Genomic DNA, 16,343 nt, shown 5'->3' with positions numbered 1-16,343 from the left:
ATCAAGGCGCTGGCCAATCTGGTTTCTGGTGAGAGCTCTCTCATGTCTCCTCTTATAAGGACACTAACCCTATTAGGCAGGGCCCACCCTTATGACTTCATTTAACCCTAATACAAGGGAAAACCTGCTGTGACAAAGGCATGTTTAGAGAGGGAAGGTTTAGAAAGAGTGGGGATTTGTCAGGTGGGAGGGGAAACAACATATGAGTCAGTAAGAACAGTGATGAGCAAAGACATGGAGGCATGAAACTGAAAAGTGTGAAGAAAGATGAGTAACCCACCTGCTTACCATTTCTTGCATTCTTCCAGTTTTGGCTCTAATCGAGGCTGCCCTCCTATGCTGAGTTATACACCTCTACCCTTTCAGTTTAAACTAAGGGTCTAGGCGAACCCATGCCAGCATAATGCAAGACTGGGTACATATGCAGAGAAAGGAAGGGCAGAATGGAGGAAGATTTGCAGAAAGGCAGCTAGATCAAGTGCATTTCAGTCTTCAAGGGTCAGAACTGTTCTCCACACAGTGGTCAGAGTTTTTTATTAAACAAAGGCCAATTACTGTCCCTTCACTCAAAACCTTCCAATGGCTTCTGACCTCACTCAGAGTAAAAGCCAAGGTCCTTACCAGGAATGTCCCAGTCTCAGGAATTTTACACTCGCTGTTCTGTCTGGAAGATTCTTCCCTGGGTAATCACGTGGCTCCCTCCCTCATTTACTTCAGGTTCGCGTCAAAAGGCACTCTCCCCCAGCCCTCCATCTCTAAAATTTTAACACTCACCCCAGACATTTCACATACCACTCTCCTGCTTCATTTTTTTCCTCTCAAGCACTAGTCACTAAGATTCTTTATATTTTGTTTGTCATTGTCTCCCCCACAAGACTGCAATGCACGGTTCATGAGGGCAAGGATTTTCATCTCTTTTTTCCAATATTGTATCCTCAGCATCTTGAACAGTGCATGGCACACAGTATAGAAGGTGCTCGATTAATCTATGTACTGAATGAATGAGAAAAGGACAGGATCCTCACAGTTCGACGCACTCCAGTCCTCTGGCACTCTGGAATCAGGCAGAGAAATAAATGCACAGAGTTATCTAAAGAGTGAGGTTATATGGAGGTGAAGATGGCTCTGTAGAAAAAAAGATTCCCAAGAATTTATCACAGGCCGAGTAGGCATGGAGAAGATCTAAAACATGTAACAAACATCCCTGACTGTAAGGGGTGAACATCTAAACAGGGAATCAAAACCAACTCATGAAATAATCAGAGGACAAGCAAGAAGTTAATACTGAAGATTTCACCACAAAATGACAAGGTCTCCCCTTTCCTGACTGTTTAGTATGTGCCAGGCCAAGTATCTTAACACACGATCTCCTTCAACCCTCACAGCCCTAACAAGGTGGGTATTATCGTTAGCTGCATTTTGCAGAGGAAGCACAGAGCTCAGAGACGTGAAGCGGTGAAACTAAGAAGAGGAGCAGCAGAGCTGGGACTGTGAACGGGGTATGACCCGTTCCAAAGTCTATGCTTGACCCGCCAGGCTATCAAGCTCTTTGAAACTCAGAAAGGGGAGGGAGTCAGTGGGCTACTCTTCCTGGAGGGAGAAGCCTGGGCTGGACTTTGAAGGTGAGGGGCCTCTGCACAGGGGGAGGGGAACCAAGCCTAGCGGACAGCAGGGCTTGGCAAATGAGGCTCCAGCAAGCTGAGAGGCCCAACTAGAGTGGAAGATGCACTTTAGTGTCGGTGCTAAAAGCAGCAGCAACAAATGCTAATTGATCATTTACAACCTGCCAGGTACTGTTATGAGGTTTTTAACATATTGAATCACCTCAATGATTCAAAGTACTATCATTATCCTCATCTTACAGTCAAGGAAACTGAGCCACAGAGAGGTTAAACATTTGTTCATAAGCAGCAGAACAGAGATTCGAATCCAGGCAGTTTGGCTCCAGGTTTATCCTGTACAGATTAGTCAGTAGCAAGAAAAAAGGTGAAAAAAGGCCACCAAAACATATGCATCACGTATGTGCGTATGTGCACAGTCCCCACAGGCACATGGCAAGAGTTCTCACTTGGTTTCTCCGTGGACCGTCCCCCAGTTACTAATAACAGTTGCACTCTGTCCTCTCCCCATCTCTACCTCCTGCCTTAATCTGCCCTGATGTGCTTGTTGCCAGGCTGTCTCCCAAAAGGCCTCTGATCTAATGGCAAGCGCTTCTCCCCAAAGATGCTACCCTCAATTAGTGGTGAAATTTAAATCTGCCACGCAGAAAGCACTCTGCTCATTTACCCGGGCAAACGAGCTCAATCAGGAAGAAGGTCACAGCTCTAAGTATTCTGTCAAAGAGCATTTTTACAGAGGGTTTCCATTTGCGCAGAGGAGCCGTGGGCCACCTCTGACCTGCGAACAAAGCAGACAAGCTGATCTCCAGCCACGGCTGCAGGTCTCCACACTCACACTCAGACACACTGGGGGAAGAGCTTCGCTTCCAGACTGCCTCACCCTTCCTCCCCTCACAAACTGCCCACAGGGTTGAACATTTCATTTTAGAGTCTTACTGGTAGGTGTCAATAAGAACACCTATTTATCTGTGCTACAAATGGCCAAAACTGAATCAGGGAGCAATGCCCCATGACAGCCCATCAAGTAAAAACCATAGGGTTACCAAGATCTGTGCTAACCACAGTCTCAACTCGGAACCACGAGGAGAGCCCCAGCAAAGAAAAGGGCTACACCACAAGGTATTGGAAGAATTCAAGATTCTTCCAGCCAGGCACACTTGGCAAACGGGAATGATCTAGCTGCTAAAATAATGTATGACACAGCTCTGTGCACCCACATACACCCTCGCCAGAACGACCCCTTACCCCTTAGAAGACAGGAAACACAAAGCCATAAATAGGTAGCAGAGATCCTCCTACTGCTTTAGCTCTCAGCCTCATAGACTTATTGCCCCTTCAGGAACTGATATGTGCTTCAAGACATCTTTTAAACCAACATGTTCAACATGTTAAAATTAATTATTAAAAACTGCCTCACTCCTGGGTATATACCTGAAGTAGATGAGTGCACATACATGCACCAATATTCATGTACAAGAATGTTCAGAGCAGCACTATTCATAACAGCCCCCAAACTGGAAAGTGCCCAAATATCCACGAAGAGTAGAATGAATAAATAAATTGTGGACTAGCCCCATGATGGAACAGTATACAGCAATGAGAATGAACGAATCACACAACCACGAGGGAGCTTACAGATGAATGTCACAGACATCATGCTGAGTGAAAGAAGCTAGACCACAACTATGCATTTGGTATGAGTCCATTATTAAAGTACAAAGGCAGGCAAAACTATTCTGTAACTGGCAGAAGCCAGGGGCAGAAGCCAGGGTAGTAAGTTTTGCAGGCAGCTGGTCATCTTCTGTTTCTTGGTCTGGGTACTGGTTATACAGGTGTATTCAGTTAGTGGCTATTCATTGAGCTGTACTTACGATGAGTGCACTTTTCTTAATGGATACTATACTTCAGTGAGAAGTTCTTAAAAACTGCTTACAGGGAATTCCCTGGCGGTCCAGTGGTTAGGACTCCGTGCTTTCGCTGCTGAGGGCGCGGGTTCAATCCCTGGTTGGGGAACTAAGATCCTGCAGGCCGTGTGACCAAAAATAAATAAATTAAAAAATAAATAAAACGCTCGATTCTGTTGCCTCCTCACCCGGTTAAAACAAACAAACAAACAAACAAAAACCCTGCCTACAGACACTGTCTAATGTCATCCATTACTATTCTGGGTAAGTGTCCTATTTGGGTTTCCACAACCGCAGTAAATCAGTAACATGAGCCACCAAAATAATGGCCAACATGGCCTGAGTGATTGCTACGTATCAGGCATTATGCTAAGAACATTACAAACAGGCGTTCATTTAATTCTAAAAAATTCCCTTTGAAAGAGCTATTATTTTTATTCCCAATTTGAAGGAACAGGAAAATGAGGCTTAGACAGTTTAAAGCCAGCTACTGCGTGGGAAAGTCAGGACACTAGAGGTGACTCAAAAGCTCATACACTAAACACCTGGCTACCTGAATGGGAAAGGGGTTCGGGTTATAAACACAGAAGTTGCACTAGGCCCCCAAACTTTTTTCTATTTCATGACACTGACCTTTTTATTGAGTCCAGGCCAGCTGTCTTGTAAAATGTATCACATTCTGGATTTGTCTGATTATCTACTCATAATAAGATTCAGATTAAATATCTTTGGCAACAAGGCACATAATGTCAGGCTGAACAGCTGGGGGTGCCAGTCCTGTTCACCTTTTGTTAAGGTGGTAACCCCCATATCTCTCCATTATAAAGGTACATTTCTCCTTTGTAATTAGTAATTAATGCGCTGGGTGGTATTCTGAGACCATGCAAATATCAAGTTCCCTCAACACCTTTCCTCAGTGATTTAAAAAAATCAACCATTGAGGCATAATTTATATACAATAAACTGTATCCATTAAAAGCATACAGTTCGGTAATTCTGAAGTACGTGTACATGAGTAAAATCATCACCACATCAAGATATGGAATATTTCTATCACCCCAAGTTTTCCCATGCCCCTCTGCAAGCAATTTTTCTTGCCACTCCCAGCTCCTAGGCAACCATAACCACTGACCTGCCTCCTGTCACTACAGATTAGTTTGCATTTTCCAGAGCCATGTATAAACGGAATCATAATTTGTAGTCTTCTGTGTCTGGCTTCTATCACTCTCAGCATATAATGATTCTGAGACCCGACAATGTTGCTGTGTGTAGCAGTAATTCATTCCTTTTGGCCCCTGAGTAGTATTCCAGGGGATGGATGGACCAGTTTGTTTACTCACCTGAACAGCAGCGGTCAGGGTTCTAACTGCTCCATATCGTCACTTGGTCCTGTCAGTCGTTTTATTCTCCAGTGATTTTTAAAATCCAGTAATGTTCCTTGCCTGAATTAATTATTTATTTGTGTGATTATGTCTATTTCCTCCACCCCTGGTCATCATGAGGGCAACTTTAGTTCAACACAATGCCTAGCATTAATTAATATATTAATAAATTAATCCAATAAATATCTGCTGAATGAACAGAATCTGCCGTCCATCCATCCCTCCCACCGAAAGATGGTAAGCTAAATATTGTTCAACCTACTAACGACTTATCAGGACATTTCTTTCTTTCTACAACCACCTGGTGCTGTATCTGGATTTTCCCTCCATCAGAGGTGAGGGGTCAAGCTTGACCGGATTCTGCTGCCCATCAAGGAGCCCCTGGAAGGCAGACAGAAGAAGTCCCTCTCAGGACCTCCCTGGCAGTCCAGTGGTTAAGACTTCGCCTTCCAGTGCAGGAGGTGTGGGTTTGATCCCTGGTTGGGGAGCTAAGATCCCACATGCCTCGCGGCCAAAAAACCAAAACATAAAACAGAAGCAATACTGTAACAAATTCAACAAAGTCTTTAAAAATGGTCCACATCAAAAAAAAATCTTAAAAAAAAAAGAAAAAGCCCCGCTTGCAATACAAAGCCTGCTAAGTGCAGGCACTGAAACCCCAATGCAGGGTAGTGTGGTTCGATTCCAGGCCCTCCAGCAAAAGGGCTTTTGAAAATAAATGTGCATTTCAGGGGCAATGTTGTGCCCAGGTAGGCACTGCCTCGAAAGGCAGGGTCCTGGTTCTGTTACCAGACTGTGGGGTAGGATTCCTCCCAGAGAGCAGGGGAAGAGAATATAAATGCTGCCACCTTCTCCCCACCTTCTCCCTCCTGCACTTTATTGACACTGAGGTCCTCCCTGCAGTGATAAAAGACCGTGATGTACCCTGACTGCCTCCCAAGGGTCACCTTCCCACATCTGGCTTCTTATAGCAACAAAACAATCTCTTGTGAAATGAGATCACACGTGCCAAGTGCCCAGTACAATGCTTGGATGGATCATAGCAAGCACTCAATAAATGTGTCAGGAATAGAAAATGCGGAAAGTTAACGTGATGGCAGACCATCTTTGGCATTATTATTTTAAACAGCTGCAGGCCTCCTTGACTACAGGGAGCTTTACACTCTACAGGGACCAACAGAAAGTAAGATGCACTAACAAAACCATGGCCTACCAATTATTTGTATGGTATGGTCTGAATACATTGTAATTTAAGATGCAAAAGAGGGGCCTTCTGTCCAAATGAAACGACTTCTCCCTGGGAACAATTCCTATTCTCAGCCCTCTGTGGCACTTGCTAGAGGTGCTGGGGATTGGTCACCTCTCAGTAAGCAAAGCAATTAAGAAAAGGATGGCTGGATGTGAAATGATTTTTGCCACTGTCACCCTGCCCCCTCTCACAGCCAAAAGAAAAAGGTTAAAAAATCACAGAAAGAGGGAGCAAGGAGGTTTGGTCTCACACATTATTCAAAGAAATCATTCCTAGAGAATGCTATTCTTAGTTAAATGGCTGACAAGCGAGGCTGCGGGCCTGGGGAATACATGCAGCAGAGCCCAGATGAGCAGGGCACTAGGCATTCAGCCTCCAGGATACTAGACCTCCCGGGATGGGGAGGAGTGACACTTGGAAGAAGCTCCTTCAGGGAGTTTCTATGCCGTACGACGTGGATACTTCCCCCCAACTTCGAGAAGGAAGACTTGACTCAAAATTGGCCCAGAGACTCGGGGTATAAAACCTTAGTTTTGTGACCATAGTGAGGTGTAAAGATAGCGTACTTATCCTGAGAAATTATTCTCAGGAGGATTGTGAGTAGGCTCTAAAAGTAAGTCCTCACCCCAACTCCAGTGAGATAAACTGTCCAGAATTGAATATTCCTACTTCCTGCCACACATCAGAGACCTCAGATTAGCTTGGCCAATGCTCTCCTTCACCGAGGAGTCACACTGCTATCAAAGGGGAGCAGTGACTCTATTGCCCTCACCAATTTTCCACATGGATGAAAACTTGAAGAAAAAGCTTTCTAACCAGAAATACAAAGTCAAGTCTGACCCCCAGTCAGTCCTCCCATCCCGCTGCCATGGTGACCCCAGAGCAGCTGCAGTAGTTACATGCCCTTTTCCAGCCTTCCCATGTAACCAGAGCTGAGAAAGTGAAAATCTAATATCCTATTAGCACAGAAAGCACAGAGGCTGTCACTGGGCCTGGGCTGGGCTAAAAGCATCTGCAAATCAATCTGAAAGCTGTTCTACCTACTGGCCATTTCTTGAACACATTCCAATTTTAGAAAATATGGAAACAGGATAAATGAACCGGTCAGAAAGCTCAGGAAAAAAAACAGGTGCAGGGACTTCCCTGGTGGCACAGTGGTTAAGAATCCATCTGCCAACGCAGGGGACATGGGGTTCGAGCCCTGGTCCGGGATGATCCCCATGCAGCGGAGCAACTAAGCCTGTGCACCACAACTACTGAGCCTGCACTCTAGCCTGTGCTCCGCAACAAGAGAAGTCACCGCAATGAGAAGCCCGTGCACCACAATGAAGAGTAGTCCCCGCTCTCTGCAACTAGAGAAAGCCTGCACGCAGCAACGAAGACGCAACACAGCCAAAAATAAATAATTTTTAAAAATTTTTTTAAAAAAACAAACAAAAAACAGGTGCAAACCAGAACCAATCTCCACCCACAATGTTATGAGCTAACCTAAGAATATGGGGGAGCAGCTCCAACAGAGTCCTGGTAATAGCAGGAGCCGCACATTTTGAGGCAAGAAGGCAGCAATCCTTTCTTTGTGATTCGTGTTTAGGAGGAGTCAGCAATTTACTCACAGAACATGGGACAGGAACCTGCCACCCCTGGAAGGCAGAATGGCTGCAAACAAAGCTTCTCCTCCCATACTCCCAGAGACCCCCTTTGAGCCCAACTCTTGCCACCCTCTTCTCAGGTCAAAGGTTAAAATGCAGTTGGCTTGGAGATGAAATTTTAAAAGATGATGCACAAGATACAGTGTTAAATTAAAACAAACAAAAAACAAGCTGTGGAACAGTAGTACATGATCTCATGCTTTTAAACATTTTGGGGGACAGTATTAGCAGAAAACACAATCCAACTATTAATGCAGATTACTTCTGGAGACTTGGGATTATAAGGGACTTTCACTTTGTTATATACCTATATAACATCTACCTATGTTTATAATGATTTAATTTTTTACAGTGAACAAGTATATTACTCTTATAATAAGACTTTTTTATTATTATTATTTTTGGCTGCGCTGCACGGCACATGGGATCTTAATTCCCTGACCAGGGACTGAACCGGTGTCCCCTGCATTGGAAGCAGAGTCTTAACCACTGGACTGCCAGGGAAGTCCCAGAAAAAATATTTTTAAGGTGATGGGATGGTTTAAGTCGTCCCAATTCATAACGGTCACACCATTTCCTCTCTATCGCAAGGTTTTGGTTCGGTTTGTACTGTGACACTGGCTGTGAAGCGGCAGGTGGGTAGCAACACAGGCCCTGAGGCATGAAAGGCCTAACCATGGCTGGCAGGACTATGAACTCCCAAGCACTGCCCTTGAAAGTGATGATGCAATACTTTATTTGCCAGGATAAGCACAGTGCCCAGGTGCATGAGATGGACACAAAAACAGGGACACAATGACTTCTGACTTTGAACTGCATGGGGTAGCCCTGACAAACAAGTTTTATTTGGAATATCATCTCTAATTGGTTAGAAGTGACTGCCTGGCCCACCACATGGAAACTGGGTCATGTGGCAATTCTACCATGAGTAAGACAGGGAGATGGGATGGGTGGTCAGGTGGCAGCACAGGCTTTCCCTAAGAAAAGCACAAGTTCAGTAGAAAGCAGCCAGAGCTGGGGAAAACACCTGACTGACGAATTCATTCAGCCAGTCACCAGAATCTCAGAGAGTCCCGATGCCCAATTCACAGATGTGCTGTGTCCAGGGAGGGAGGTGTCTGCAGCCCCAGCCCTCGGCTCAGACAGGAGCCACATGAGGAGGTGGCTATGGGTGGTGTCAGAAGGGGGCTGAGGACACTGGAGAGGTACAGACAGCACACCACGCAAGGGTACAGTCTATACGACAACTGTCTAGACTCTTCAAAAAAGGTCATCACTAAAAACAAAAAGGCAGCGAGAACTGTTCTCGACTGAAAGGGACTGAAGAGGCAATAGCTAAACGCACTGTGAATGCTGACTGGACCCTAGAGCAAAAGACTCGGCGATAGGGGACAGTTTTAAGTCAACTGAGTGAATTTAAACATAGATCCACATGAAATGCTCTTGAATTAATGCTAATATTCTTAGAAGTGATCATGTTATTGTAGTTATAGAGGAGAAAGTCCTGAAGCTTAGGGATATATGCTGAGACTTTTAGAAGTAAAGTGACGTGGTGTCCGCAGCTCGCTTTCAAATGGTTTAACAACAATACAGTGGGCTTCCCTGGTGGTGCAGTGGTTGGGAATCTGCCTGCCAATGCAGGGGACATGGGTTCGAGACCTGGTCTGGGAAGACCCCACATGCCGCGAAGCAACTAAGCCCGTGAGCCACAACTACTGAGCCTGCGCATCTGGAGCCTGTGCTCCGTAACGGGAGAGGACGCGACAGTGAGAGGCCTGCGCACCGCGATGAAGAGTGGCCCCCGCTCGCCGCAACTGGAGAAAGCCCTCGCACAGAAACGAAGACCCAACAGAGCCAAAAATAAATAAATAAATTTATTAAAAAAACAATACAAATTGTGGGGAAAAAGAGCAACTGTGGCAAAACGTTAACCACCGGTGAATACTGGGTGATTACCGTAGTACTCTTTCAATGGATTTTACCACTTTCAAATTTAAAAGTTAGGGAGAAAAGAAAAAGGTCATAACTCGGTAAAGTCTGACCGGCAATAGGAAGGAAGACCGAATGTACCACGGGTGAAGCTAACCGCGACGACCAGCACGCACTGAGCGCTTCCGTGTGCCAGGCGCCACACTCGGCGCCTGACGTGCAAGTCCCCCTGAACCCTGGCAGCCCAAGCAGGCAGGTCCTGTCATCACCCTCAGTTTACAGATGAGCAAATGGCAGAACAAAGATTCTAAATGCAGTCTAATTGCAGACCTGAAGCTCTATATCACTCTTCCCAAATGCCTCTCCTAGTGAATCTGTTTTATTTTAAGTACATCTGGAGAAAATGCTACAGGGGCCTAAGAACGGGGAATGGTTAAATAATCTGTGATACAGCCATTTAATGGAACATTGTACAGCAATTAAAAGTCATATTTTCACAGAGTATTTAATGACAGGGGAACATGCTCACAAAATAATGTCTGGTTTAAAAAGTAATGGTTCTCAAAAAATGGTCCTCCAACATAACTCTTAGTTACTGAGTTCCTTTTTCTGCAGGAAAACGGGAGTAGGTAAGCTGGTGAACTCAGGGCTCTTTAGCCTCATCTGAGTTATGCTAAATTTTTTTTGAGAACTATAATACCACATATTCTGAATTACGTAAAACTAAAAACCTATACACATGCAGAGAAATAAAACTATAAGGAAATACATCAAAATATCAACAGTGGTTTTCATTAAGTGGAAGATAATGAATCTTTAAATTCTTTTTCAGTTTTTGCCTTTTGTTGAATTTCTACAATGAACATGCTTTAAATTTTATGAAGAGGAAAACAAATTCTTTTAGGAAACTGAGTACACAAAAGACACCTGCCCCCAACATACACATTAAGCTCACAGATACCACATCTAATTATTTTCCTGAAATTCTATAAAAGTACAAACTAATGCCAATGAGGGGAAGCATATGACCAGAATTTAAAAGGAAAGAAGAAGAAAACAATGCAATTAAGGTATTCCAGGTTGAAAACCAATCATTCCATCAACAACTAATGTGTATTGTGTGCCAGGTTCTCCGAGACAAGGGGAACAGAGAATCCTGTTCTCAAGATTTAAATGTGCCAGGAAGAACTACCAGGAAGGTTACATTCAAAGTGCTGCTGGAGGTGGAAGAGTCCTGAAGAATGAAGACAAGTTCCAGAGGCAAGGAGGAACGTGGGACACATTTCAAACCACATGAAGGGTATATGCAAAGCAGAGAAACACAAAGAAATTCTGCTCTGGCCATATCCTTCTAATACATGGTGTGTATTCTTGTAAAACAATTTTAAAATTAATGCCTGTGGTAGTATAAAACAGAAAGAATGGGGAGGGAGGGTCGGAGGGAGGGAGAGAAGGCAGGCAGACAACCACAGCATAACAGTACTGCAGTAGTGCGCGTAATAGGGAGGAGTTGAGACTGCGTCAGCATCTGGTAGGCAATGAGGAAGCAAGAAGAGGTTTATGGTGGAGGAAATGCCACGTAATCAGGATGGACTGAGAAGGAGGGTGACAGTGGGGCAGTGGAAATGAAGTGGAGGAGACAGAGCCAAGAGATGACAAAGGACAGCGACACACTTGGGAACGGATTAGATGAGTCAGAGAGGACCCTGAAGTTCCAAGCTTTTGGGTGTCAGGGTGAGCAGGGGTGCAATCTAACAGAGCTTTAAGAGAAGCAGCAGCTCAGGAGTGGCTGGTGGTGAACTGGGGGCAGGGTTGAAGAGGTCTTCGCACCTGAAAGGATTCATAGGTAGAAGAACACCTGTAGAAGCACAGGTAGAAGAGAGGCAGTGGACATAATAAAAAGCTAATCACAGGGCTTCCCTGGTGGCGCAGTGGTTGGGAGTCCGCCTGCCGATGCAGGGGACACGGGTTCGTGCCCCGGTCCGGGAAGATCCCACATGCCGCAGAGCAGCTGGGCCCGTGAGCCATGGCCGCTGAGCCTGCGCTCCACAACGGGAGAGGCCACAACAGTGAGAGGCCCGCCTACCACAAAAAAAAAAAAAAAAAAAAAAAAATGCTAATCACAGTCTAAGAGTCAGAGAAGCAAGGTGGGTATGGCAGATCAAGCCCACAGATGTGCTCAGCGAGAGGCATGCGGGTAAAATTCAGGCATTTGGTGCTACCACAGGTGAGCCAGTCAAAGAGCCCACTGAAAAGGGAAGCTCACCCTGACGGGAGAACCCTAACTAATCAATGAAGAAGGAATTAGGGTGATCATTGTCTCAGGGAAGAATCATCAATGCATGCTAAAACTAGTGGGTGAAAATATTAGGAGAAAACAGATACTTACACAGTCTGAAAGCATTTCCCTACAAAATACTTATTCATACAATGGGGGAAGAGTAGCTTTACAGTGGAGAAGCTTGGCAGACACCACTACCTTAATCAAGGGATCAAAGAGAAAATCTCCAGTGATGGGACAAACTGACAACACAAGCCAACTGGTCTGATGCACCGAGAAGGACACAGCCTCGCTTCCCTGCTGTTACTGCCACAAGTGCAAACATGAACCTAATCATGAAGAAACAGAAAAAAAAAATCCAAGTTGAGGAACCTCCTACAAAATAGCTGATCTGTATTTTTTAAAATTATCAAGACCATGAAAAACAGATAAACTGAACTGTTCTAATTAAAGGAGACTAAAGAGACTTGATAATTAAATGTACCATTTAATGTGGTCTGAGATTAGCTCCTGGACCAAAAAAAAATTTGTCTTTTGCTATTAAAGGATGTTAATGTGACCAATGATGAAATGAAAACGTCTACAGATTAGATAGGTTAGTATTGGGTCAATGTTAATGTCTTAATTTTGATAACTGCATGGTGTTTATATAAAGGGAATGTTTTTAGTAAATACCCACTGAAGTATTTAGAAGTAAAGGTGCATCATATCTACAACTTCCAAACATTTCAGGAAAAAAGATACACACACACACACACACACACGATACAGGGAATGTGGTAAAATGTTAACATTTAAGGAACCTGGGAATTGTAACTTTCAATTTCTTACAACTTAAAATTTTGGTAACTTTCCTATAAATCTGAAATCACTTCAAATTAAAGTTAGGGACCCCCCAAATGATATAAACTATCTCTCTGAAGTGAGAGAGAGGCTCGAGTCACTCAAACTTTCTTCCTGAAGATTTCCTCCTTGCCCAAGGCAGAGGTGCCAGGAAGAAACTGATATAAAACCAATGTCAAGAAGATGGACACTGACAAAAGGCTTTGGGTACAGATGGTCTAAACAAACTACAGATCTGCTATGATTATGCCAAGTGCTTGCTGTGATTCAATCCTGGTGTGCTACTGAGAAAACCCTGGAAATAACTCCAGAGTCTTTAGAGAGCTTCAATTTGAAACCCATTTCCCCTGATTTGGCACATCCTGAGTAAATATGAACACCACCACTCAGCCTAACATGACGCTGCTGAAATTAGTAGCAGAGCTTGGTAGGCTGTCCACACCACACAATACTTAATATCATTGCAGGTAATACCGGAATTAGAAAGAACACATAGGGAGGTTATAATCCCTACCTTGGTTTCAAATTAGTAGCAGCCTATATCCTTGAGCTCACCTCTTAATGCTCAAGGGTCCACATAACCATGTGCCCACTATACCACCTCCTCAAAGCTCATCAGCTTTGAAAGTATCCAGGAGAAAATCAAGGGAAACAATGACATGGAACTGGAAGCTCCGGGGGTTACAAAAGAAATGCCAAGGATGGGAATTCCCTGGCAGTCCAGTGGTTAGGACTCTGAGCTTCCAGTGCCGGGGCCTGGGTTCAATCCCTGGTCAGGGAACTAAGATCCCACGAGCCATGTGGCATGGCCAAAAAGGAAAAAAAGAAAAGAAAATAAAAAAATGTCAAGGAGACAGGTTATGGGAGCTCTAAATGAACAAAATAAATGTTTTTAACACAGGTAAAACTTTAACATTTCAAGAGCAATACAGAAAATCTTAAGACAGTCAGCCTTTGTGATAACACCAAGTTGCCAACAGAATTGAAATGCAGCTGCCTGACTAGATGATATCTAAGCATCTTAGCTGCTTTTTTATTGCAGGAAAAAATTGCTATCAATATATGAATTTCAGGCACCTGATCAATGGCCATCTACACATTCCTTTTATTAAACCAAAATGTGTTAGTTTGGGTCCAGTACATTGGACATTTGGGTCCAGCACAGCGCTGAAGTCACTGATAAATAAAACCCCTTCGCTGCTGGGAGACCTGTAGGGGACAAACAGGCTACACGCTATGACAGGGAGCTGCGGGACCACAGAAAAGGTATTCCAACCAGCCGCAACTGCAGTCCTGACAACAGGACTGCTCCCACACACTGAAAGGCCTAACATATCCCGCACGACAGCCTCAAAACTACATGAAGATGGAGGATCCACAAGTCTGACAGCTGTCGGGATTACTCAGCTCCTTCCCAGAAAGCATCTCACGGAAACAAGAAATAATTCCAGAATCTCCAGATGGCTCAGCCCTCTAGAGAGTGTCCTGTAAACAGTGAAAGCTGTAACTGGCTCTGAGGCAACACTTACCTGTGGCTTCAATGTACTCAATACATCGCTCAATAAATACAGGAATCGGTTTCTCTGGAGTCACCACGGTTGTTAAGGGCACCCCAAAATAGTTACTCTCCCAGGTCGCCTTTGTGATGGATGGCCGGGGTTTGGGCTTTGGCTTCTGTCCAGGAAAGAGAAAAGAAAGCACAAAAACAAAGTGATTCTCAACATACAACTCCAACTTCAGTAAGGCTTCCAGAGGGGAACTCTCAGTGGTGTGGAAACTGTTAGAAAGATTCCAAGCAGGATAAAGAGACCCACTTACTCATCTCATTCGTCCAAGTATCACACAAGATGCCGGCAAGTTGCCACATAGTCACACCTTGGGTGTGAAACTGCATTATCAGAACAAAGGTGTTTATAAGAAGCAGGCCATGTTTATTTAATAACAATGAGATGACTGTCCAACATCCTTTATCAGGGGTACAATGGAGTAAACAGGAAACTTTCCAAACATTCCATACAGATAACAGATACTATACACTCAAGGATGGCTAAAATCTTTTCAAAAGATTAAAAAAGTGGAATTGAGGGCTTCCCTGGTGGCGCAGTGGTTGAGAGTCCGCCTGCTGCCTGCTGATGCAGGGTACGCGGGTTCGTGCCCCGGTCTGGGAAGATCCCACATGCCACGGAGCGACTGGGCCCGTGAGCCATGGCCGCTGAGCCTGCGCGTCCGGAGCCTGTGCTCCGCAACAGGAGAGGCCACAACAGTGAGAGGCCCGTGTACCACAAAAAAAAAAAAAAAAAAAAAAAAGTGGAATTGAAAACTAATAATTTCCTCCTTCGAGAAAAGAGAGCATGCATTCTGCTGAAAGCCCAAGAGAAGAATTCCCTTTTGATACATCAGCCTGGGGTTAATTCCCAATGGCTTCTGCATTAGGAAAGGGTAAAACCAACTAATCAGACATGACAAATAGGATAATTCTTTGTCCTTTCCTTCCCAGCAGTCACCTTCCTCATGTAGTAGGAGTAGCAGCAGTAGCAACAACTACTTGAGAGCTGCTACGTACCAAGCCAAGTCCCAGCTACTATTTCTATTAAACCGTATGGCATTCCATTTTACCAAGGAAAAATGTCTCACATGACACAACTAACAAGTGACAGTGCCGGGATTCAAACCCAGGAGGGTCTGTCTCCAAAGCCCACGCTCATAAACATTATTGAGATATTTTGCTCCAAAATTATTCAATCCTTTTATTTTGAAGATCACATGAGGAGGAAAAAATGCTCTAAACCAATGGTAAATTTCCTAAAGCTACAGAAATACACCTAAAATTTGGGGCTTTTGTTAAAATATCTACTAAAGAGGAGGATAACCAAATAGAATCAAGGTAAATGGACCCAGGTGTATCTCCAGCAACTCAGTTTCATTTGCAAGTTAATGAGACTAATTTAGAAGGGCAGGTTTATTTACAAATATGTCCAACTTAAAACTTAAAAGTATTTAGGGATCTCTGCATAAAATCCACTAAAGAGGACAGCTAACTAGCTTCTAGGTCAGGGTCAACCATTCCCTTTCCTTATCCTGCTCACCCTCATTCCTTCTGGTACCCCCTTTATATGAGAACAAATCACTTCCTGTTTAGTCTGAAATTCGCTGAGGACTTCCTGTGCAAACAAGTGGCAAAAAAAAAAAAAAAAAAACAGTTGAGAATAAACTGTACATGAAAGAAGGAACGAGGCCATGTCTGGACTGCTGGCTGACACCATCTGAAATGACAACCCAAAGGCAAAGATGATCCAGTCCTCACGCAGCCTGCTAACTGATCTGGTATGGAGGACTGTAATGCAATGTGAATGGATCCCAGCGTCCCAGAGAAGAACACGCACTCCACAAAGCCTGTCACTGCAATATGCCTGCTCCTGGTAAAACCAGTGACACAGCCTCTCAGGCTGCAGGGAGTGGCTGCTGCTCTCTCCCCTGTATAGACTGC

General features: G+C 44.3%; 1 protein-coding gene across 1 annotated transcript in view; it reads right to left on the bottom strand.

Moving 5' to 3' along the window:
• The window catches only part of ARHGAP35 (Rho GTPase activating protein 35), a 121,728-nt gene that overhangs the window by 47,899 nt on the left and 57,486 nt on the right, over positions 1-16,343 (bottom strand). The window contains exon 3 of the mRNA XM_027079950.1: positions 14,386-14,530. Within this exon, the coding sequence (XP_026935751.1) occupies positions 14,386-14,530 (145 nt within the window). The remainder of the gene's footprint in view (positions 1-14,385; positions 14,531-16,343) is intronic.

This window comes from Aethalodelphis obliquidens, unplaced genomic scaffold, assembly GCF_003676395.1.
Source record: "Aethalodelphis obliquidens isolate GAN/ISIS:26980383/991018 unplaced genomic scaffold, ASM367639v1 scaffold43, whole genome shotgun sequence".
In the NCBI taxonomy this organism is placed as follows: Eukaryota; Metazoa; Chordata; class Mammalia; order Artiodactyla; family Delphinidae; genus Aethalodelphis; species Aethalodelphis obliquidens.
The sequence above is the reverse complement of the archived record's forward strand: the minus strand, read 5'-3'. Positions and strand labels throughout refer to the sequence as shown.